A 6,761-nucleotide genomic window follows, 5' to 3' on the forward strand; every position below is an offset into this window, starting at 1 on the left:
TTCAGTACTTAAAAGGGGGCAATAAGAAAGATGGGACAGACTTTTTAGCAGGGCCTGTTACAACAGGGCAAGGGTTGATGGTTTTAAACTAAAGGAGGAGAAATTAGACATGAGGAAGAAAACTTTTACAGTGAGGGTGGTGAGACACCGGCCCAGGTTGCCCAGAGAGGTGGTAGATGCCCCATCCCTGGAGACATTCAAGGCCAGGCTGGACAGGGCTCTGACCAACCTGATCTAGTTGAAGATGTCCCTCCTCATTGCAGGGAGTTGGATCATGTAAGCTTTGAAGATGCCTTCCAACCCGAACCGTTCTGTGATTTCATGACCAAGGCTCGTCAGTGCTTTTCCCGGTCCCCACTGCCGGGCCGGGCGGCCCCTCCAGCCCCGCGCTCATTTCCGCGCCAAGGCCGCGGTGCCGCGGGGCTGCCGGGGGCGGGGCCTCCGCGCTCTCCCGCCGTTTCGGGGGCTCCGCCGGCGCCAAACCGAAGGGCGGGTCTTTCCCTCCCGCCGCGGCCACCACAATGGGAGGTGTGGCCCCGGCCGGCCCGATAACCAATAGGAGCGTGGAGGCGGGCGGCGGTGTGCGCGCCGCGGGCTGTGAGTGGTCAGCCGGGCTTTCTGGCGCCAAGTTCGAAGGAAATATAAAGGGGCGGCGCGGGAGCTGCACTCTCCCGCCAGTCAGTGCTACCCGTTCCGCTGCCACCATCATCATGCTGTCTTCCCGCGTCCCGCTCGCCACCCGCCATGACCAGCCTCGCGTGTCCCCTCGGAAGGGCCTGTCGCCCCTGAAGAACCTATCGCTGAGCGACAAGGAGAACACGGTGAGTGCTCGCCTGCCCTGGGTCCCGTTTCCCGCCCGGGAGCGCCGCAGCGCTCTCACCCGGCCCCTCTCTCCCTGCAGCCCCCCGCGCTCAGCAGCGCCCGCGTCCTGGCCAGCAAGGCGGCCCGCAAGATCTTCCAGGAGGGCGACGGGAAGCCGGTGAGTGCGGAACGCCCGGGCGCCGCCCCTGCCCTTCTCATCTCTCCCCAGTAACCCCCGCTCCGCTGCCCTCTCCCCCGCGGGTGGTCTCTCCCTTGTCCTCGCGTCCCTGCCTTCTAGTCCCCTCGTTTCCCTCCCCCCCGGCTATCTGCCGCCCCTCAGCTTCCCGCCAGAGCCCGGCGGGGCCCCAGCCCGCCCGGCCGAGCCCGAGCCGCTCTCCGCTGCTCCAGGTACCCCGGGACGCGGAAGAGGAGGAGCCGCTGCTGCGGGAGAACCCCCGCCGGTTCGTCGTCTTCCCCATCCAGTACCACGACATCTGGCAGATGTACAAGAAGGCCGAGGCCTCCTTCTGGACGGCGGAGGAGGTGAGGGGGCTGGCGGTTCCGGCCCTGCCTGCCCGGGGCTCCGGAACGAGCCGCCTGCCTGAAGCCCCTGTCTCTTTGCCATTACTTCACTGCTGCTTTTCGCAACGTTTTAGGTGGATCTTTCAAAAGACATCCAGCACTGGGAGTCCCTGAAGCCCGAGGAGAAGTACTTCATTTCTCACGTCCTCGCCTTCTTTGCTGCCAGTGATGGCATCGTTAATGAAAACCTGGTAAGTGTGTAGGGACGGTCCTGACAGAAGCATCACTTTGTGAAATGAAGGTAACTAGGTAGCTACATGTTTGACGTGCTTGCTGTCCGATCTAGTTTGTTTACTAGATCATGTGGTGTTACAGCTCATAACATGTAATGCTGTTTTATGCTAATTAGCAAATTGGGGTTGCTTTTGTAATCCACAAGTTTGCCCACTTCCTACGGGGCACGGAGCGTTGCCTCTCAGGAACACTTGGCTGGTTCAGAGCCCTTATTCTGCTTCTGCCTTCTCAGTGCTCTTCTCAATGAGGGACCAGGAAAACAAAGCAGTTTTCCCAATTCTCTTTGAATGCTGTGAGGGGCTACTGCTGTTAATAATCCACATATCTGGAATTGATCTGGGGAGGGTTCTGTGGGCTGTTACAGCATCAGTTCTTCTAACCTGCAACTTAGATGATTTTGCCAACACTCATTTATTTCCTCTAGGTGGAGCGGTTCACTCAAGAAGTACAAGTCACAGAAGCTCGTTGTTTCTATGGCTTCCAGATTGCCATGGAAAACATACATTCAGAAATGTACAGTCTTCTTATCGACACCTACATTAAGGATTCTAAAGAAAGGTTTGTATTGCTTGATGATGAAAGGTTCAAAACTCTTTAAGTGCTGAGATTTAAATGATGCATATCAGTCATTCTCTGCCTTCAACGCTAATTTTAGCATTTTAACTATATTTGTTTAAAATATCACTGCTGCTTAAGAGCAGCTTTACTTCAGAATATCTTTCTTTGAAGAGTATGAGCAAAAACTTGCTCAGATTAAGAGTGAAACTGAAACCACTTAATACTGAAATAAGGGAATGAAACTATGTAAAAGATGGAGCAGTCAAATAAGGCGGGTGTATTAAATTACAGTAAGCCCTTATATGGAGGATCCCTGCACCTAGCAGAAAGCTATGTGGGGAAGCTTCTCTGAGAATATCATTTTTATTAAAATGTAATCTCTAAAACTCAGTGTATTTAGGTAACACCTAGCACTTTTACATAGCATGTGCTGCCCTTACTCATTTTACCCTTTTGCTTGGGGCAGAAAATGTCAGGTTGTGTTAGCCAAAAAGTGGCTTTTGGTCTTGACTAAAAACAAAACCAAAGAGTAAAATTTTCATAGCAATATAAAACAAAAACTGTATCTTAAAACGAAATGCAGGCCTTTGAATGGTCTGGACAGAGTTATTCTCATGTTGTCTTGTCAGAACAACACCCCGTTGAGCAAAACATCACATGGTATTGCAGTGCTACTTGCAGACCAGATAGGTCTAATTGCTGCTTTGTAGAAAGCTAACCATGTCATTGCTGCTCTGAGGTGCTCAGTTCCAGTCTATGCTGGAAGCTGTGATGCCTCGCTGCTGGAAAGTGGAGGCTGGTTGATCTGTAGTTTTGAGAGCCTTGTTCAAGTACCACCCTTGATGAAACAGTGCTCCCCTTGGTATTGTAATGGGAATTCATGTAAACTTGGTGTTGATGGGATGGGTAAGCAATGAAAAGGTAGTTGATGGGTACAAGTAGAGCTAGACTGCAAAAGAAGATGGGGAAGGAGACTTATTTATCAGGGTGAAGATGACCATCTATGGCAGTGAATGCTTATTGTACTAGTTGTGCTGATGTCCATTCCTAATAAGCTTTATCCTTCCCAGGGAATTTCTTTTTAATGCTATTGAAACATTACCATGTGTTAAAAAGAAGGCTGACTGGGCCATGCGCTGGATTGGGGACAAGAAAGCAACATATGGTGAGTACATAGTGAAATTCCTTCCCTAAAATGATGGAGGAACCACTGTTTCTCTAGACTTAACAGTTCACAGGCATCGTTGTCACAAGCAGAGTACATGCTCTCCAGTGTAAGATACTGGTATAACTCTGAAGATTAAAAAAAAAAAAACAAAACCAAACAATTTTCATCTTGCAAATGAGCTACTGGTATGAATCTTTGTAAAACTGCTGACATTTCGAATAATGGTAACTTGTGGCGATTTTGATATGCCTGGCTATGTGATCAAATGGTAAATTGCTGTCACGTGTCTAGAACTGTACCGGCCATCTATTTCCAGCAGACATGTACAATTGGAGGCTGTAGCTCCTCTGCCTTACTGATTCTTGATGTCTCACATCAAAGGTGAGATGAGAGGGTACAGATCATTATTTCACTACTACTAAAGCATTCTTCAAGGCCAAAGTTCTTTACTTAATCAAAGATGAGCAGACACTGCCTTAAGTCAGCTGCTGAAGTGACTGCTCTTTTTTAGTGTGCCATCTTTGAAAAAGGATGGTACTGATGGTTAACCTGGGGGGGAGGCTCTATGGCACCAGTTACTTAGCAGCTACTCTAATTAGTTTTTACTTCCTCCTGTGTTTGAAAGTTTTGCTTAATGACCAGAAGCCTTTACTTGTAACAGTTTTTAAGGAATAGCACACTTAAGCAGTAATTTCTTCGTCCTTCTTGGAGGATGTAGTTCACTGCTCTATTTGAAACTTCTAGGTATTCATCCTGTTAAGTTTTCTGTCTGATGTTACTATCAATCTCTTCTTAACAGGAGAACGTGTAGTAGCTTTTGCAGCGGTGGAAGGAATCTTCTTTTCTGGCTCTTTTGCATCAATTTTCTGGCTGAAGAAAAGGGGATTAATGCCTGGACTCACTTTTTCTAACGAACTCATCAGCAGAGATGAGGTATGAATGAAATTCTAGCAGTAGCTCAAAGTTATCATATTCAATTGGAGCCTAGATTTTAAAACAAGATCATATTTAGAAACAGACGGTCTATAAAGCTCGCTAAACGGTGTAAGCATGTGTCATCATGGATCTTGCAGCAGAGAATGAAAGGACTCAGCATTTTACTTCCCCTAAAGCAGTTTGAGGCTTCTCACCAGCTTCTGCACTTACTCATATACGTTGCCATTTGGAGCAAGCACAGGTGGTACTGTGAACTCGCTTATGCCTCCTTCTGGTTCAGCAGAAAGTTGTCTGTGGATAACACTAAACGATGTGGCCAGTGCAAAAATGCTGCCTAGATAATGGGCTATTTATTCTGTGCTACTGATTTGAGTGGCTCTATTAAATCAGTGTTCTGGAAATAATTTTCTGCAACTTCTTTCCAGGGCTTGCACTGTGATTTTGCCTGTCTCATGTTCAAGCACTTGATACACAAACCATCAGAGGAGAGAGTAAAGGAAATAATCATGAATGCTGTTCTCATAGAACAGGTAATTGTCTGCTTCTTGTTTAGGAACTCGATGGCAATTAAGCAGAAAGCTGGGGAGCTGTTTGGTATAAAATTAGCCTAGGTGATACAGAGTGAATACCTGTTTCTGTACATAAAATGCTTCTATTATCTGCAGGAATTCTTGACGGAGGCACTGCCTGTAAAGCTGATCGGCATGAACTGCACTTTAATGAAACAGTACATAGAGTTTGTAGCAGACCGGCTTATGTTGGAACTGGGATTTAACAAGGTAATGCTCTAAGACACTGAATCTTTCATGGCGAAAAGATAATACTAAGTTCAATTTCCTCCAGAAACGCAAATCCTAAAATGGCTGCAGCAATATTGGTATAACTTGTAAAAGCATTTAGCACTCCTGCTGCTAGATCCTCTTTGGAGACCCACAGAAGGAAAAGCAAAAGGATGCTATGGAAAAACAGCTGTGCAAGCATTGCTGTGCTCCTGCCTGCTGCAGCTAAAAGACAGGAATGAGTACAGTGGATAAGCCTTGGGGCAGAGATTTATTTTTTTCACTGCATAGTAAGCCCACTCATGTTGTCATTATACTCCTTACACCTGATCTCTAATGCTCTCAACGTCTTCAGGATGTGAGCACCTGTAGTGACTCTCGAATTGCCTTCACATTTCAGATATACAAAGTGGAGAATCCTTTTGACTTCATGGAAAACATCTCTCTGGAAGGCAAGACCAATTTCTTTGAGAAGCGAGTAGGTGAATATCAACGGATGGGAGTCATGTCGAAGCCCACGGACAACTCCTTCACCCTGGATGCGGAATTTTAAATGAACTGAGACTGTATGAGTTAGTGTGTATGCTCCCCTGTTTACAGGGAAATGTTAAATACATTGAGTCACGGTGTGACTAGATTCCTGTACTAAAATCCCACTCTTGAAAAGTGTGGTGATATTGGTACTTTCTGGGAGGCTAGTGTAGCTCCAGCAGTAAAATCCATTTCTATTAGACTTTGCCAATGGTGTTAATTCATAGGATGTTTAGATGGTTCTCTTACAAAACGTGCCACTCCACTTTGTGAAACATACTGGCACCTTCCTTCTGGAAGACAGGAGGCTGCAGGCAGTGACCACTGCCTTCTGCTGTTCTCCCCTTAAGCAAAGGAGCAGTTGAGAAATTCCAGTCTTAAATTCCTTGAATGCTCTGAACAAAACTCTGGAGGCAACTACATGACCTTGCTGCTTTCTTAGCAGGTTTTAAGTTTACCTTTTTTACTATTGTTTTAATAGTTTGTACATAAACCTGGCACTTTAATGTTTAAAATACAGTCTTGTAATACTCCTCAGCAATTGTAAAATGAAAGTCTAAGTCTTTAGACTTTTTCAACCTAACCTTTCAGGACTTGTGCTTCTTTCTGGGTATGTAAATAAAAAATGGTGCTACAAATCAAACTATTGTTTTTGAAATCTGTTGAAGATCAGGAATAAACTTGGTATGGAAGGTGAACAACTTAATCAGCTAGATATTCTGGGTACTGAAAAATAACATGCAGCTGGCTTCTGGACTTAATTGCTTTTTCCTTAATATCTGGGAACAGTATTTCATATAATGGTAATAATGAGCTGTTTGAATTCAATGTTGTACTGGCTTCAGTGCTCCACTGGGCAGAGCTGTGTGTTAATGTCCTGAATTACAGATTTCTTCAGGAAACACAAGTTCTGCAGAAAACAGCTGCCCGGTTGTGTAGTTGATAGATGTCAAGTGAAATTGTCAGGTTTAGCTCTGGCTTTCAGATCGACTGCTAAACGGATGGTGTTTCAGGTAAATTCAGCTAATTCTTAGCTTCTGCATTGTACAGTTCTTGTTCTAATCCGTAACAGTAGTGAAAATAAAGTATGTGCTACAACATCATTTCTCCACACCAAACATGGAGCAACAGGAATGAATATGGTTAATTTTATTTTTTGTTAGGATGTGTGG

At 45.8% G+C, this 6,761-nt stretch overlaps 1 protein-coding gene across 1 annotated transcript; it reads left to right on the forward strand.

Annotated features, from left to right (window-relative positions):
• The first annotated feature begins 651 nt into the window (after positions 1 to 651).
• Positions 652 to 6,232, forward strand: RRM2 (ribonucleotide reductase regulatory subunit M2). Its single transcript, XM_082047843.1, has 10 exons — positions 652 to 821; positions 902 to 979; positions 1,210 to 1,344; positions 1,458 to 1,574; positions 2,042 to 2,175; positions 3,246 to 3,340; positions 4,143 to 4,276; positions 4,705 to 4,809; positions 4,945 to 5,058; positions 5,459 to 6,232. The coding sequence occupies exons 1-10, from the start codon at positions 711 to 713 to the stop codon at positions 5,609 to 5,611; spliced, it is 1,176 nt and encodes a 391-aa protein (XP_081903969.1). The 5' UTR covers positions 652 to 710; the 3' UTR covers positions 5,612 to 6,232.
• Positions 6,233 to 6,761: the final 529 nt, after the last annotated feature.

The sequence above is a fragment of the Streptopelia decaocto genome (assembly GCF_964273445.1).
Source record: "Streptopelia decaocto genome assembly, chromosome: 3".
Taxonomy (NCBI): Eukaryota; Metazoa; Chordata; class Aves; order Columbiformes; family Columbidae; genus Streptopelia; species Streptopelia decaocto.

What these genes read in the sequence shown, in the direction of transcription:
- RRM2 (XM_082047843.1), top strand. Translation starts at nt 711, where the DNA reads ATGCTGTCTTCCCGCGTCCCGCTCGCCACCCGCCATGACCAGCCTCGC. An exon ending in GCATCGTTAATGAAAACCTG is followed by an intron (nt 1,575 to 2,041) that starts GTAAGTGTGTAG and finishes TATTTCCTCTAG; the next exon opens with GTGGAGCGGTTCACTCAAGA. An exon ending in ATTAAGGATTCTAAAGAAAG is followed by an intron (nt 2,176 to 3,245) that starts GTTTGTATTGCT and finishes TATCCTTCCCAG; the next exon opens with GGAATTTCTTTTTAATGCTA.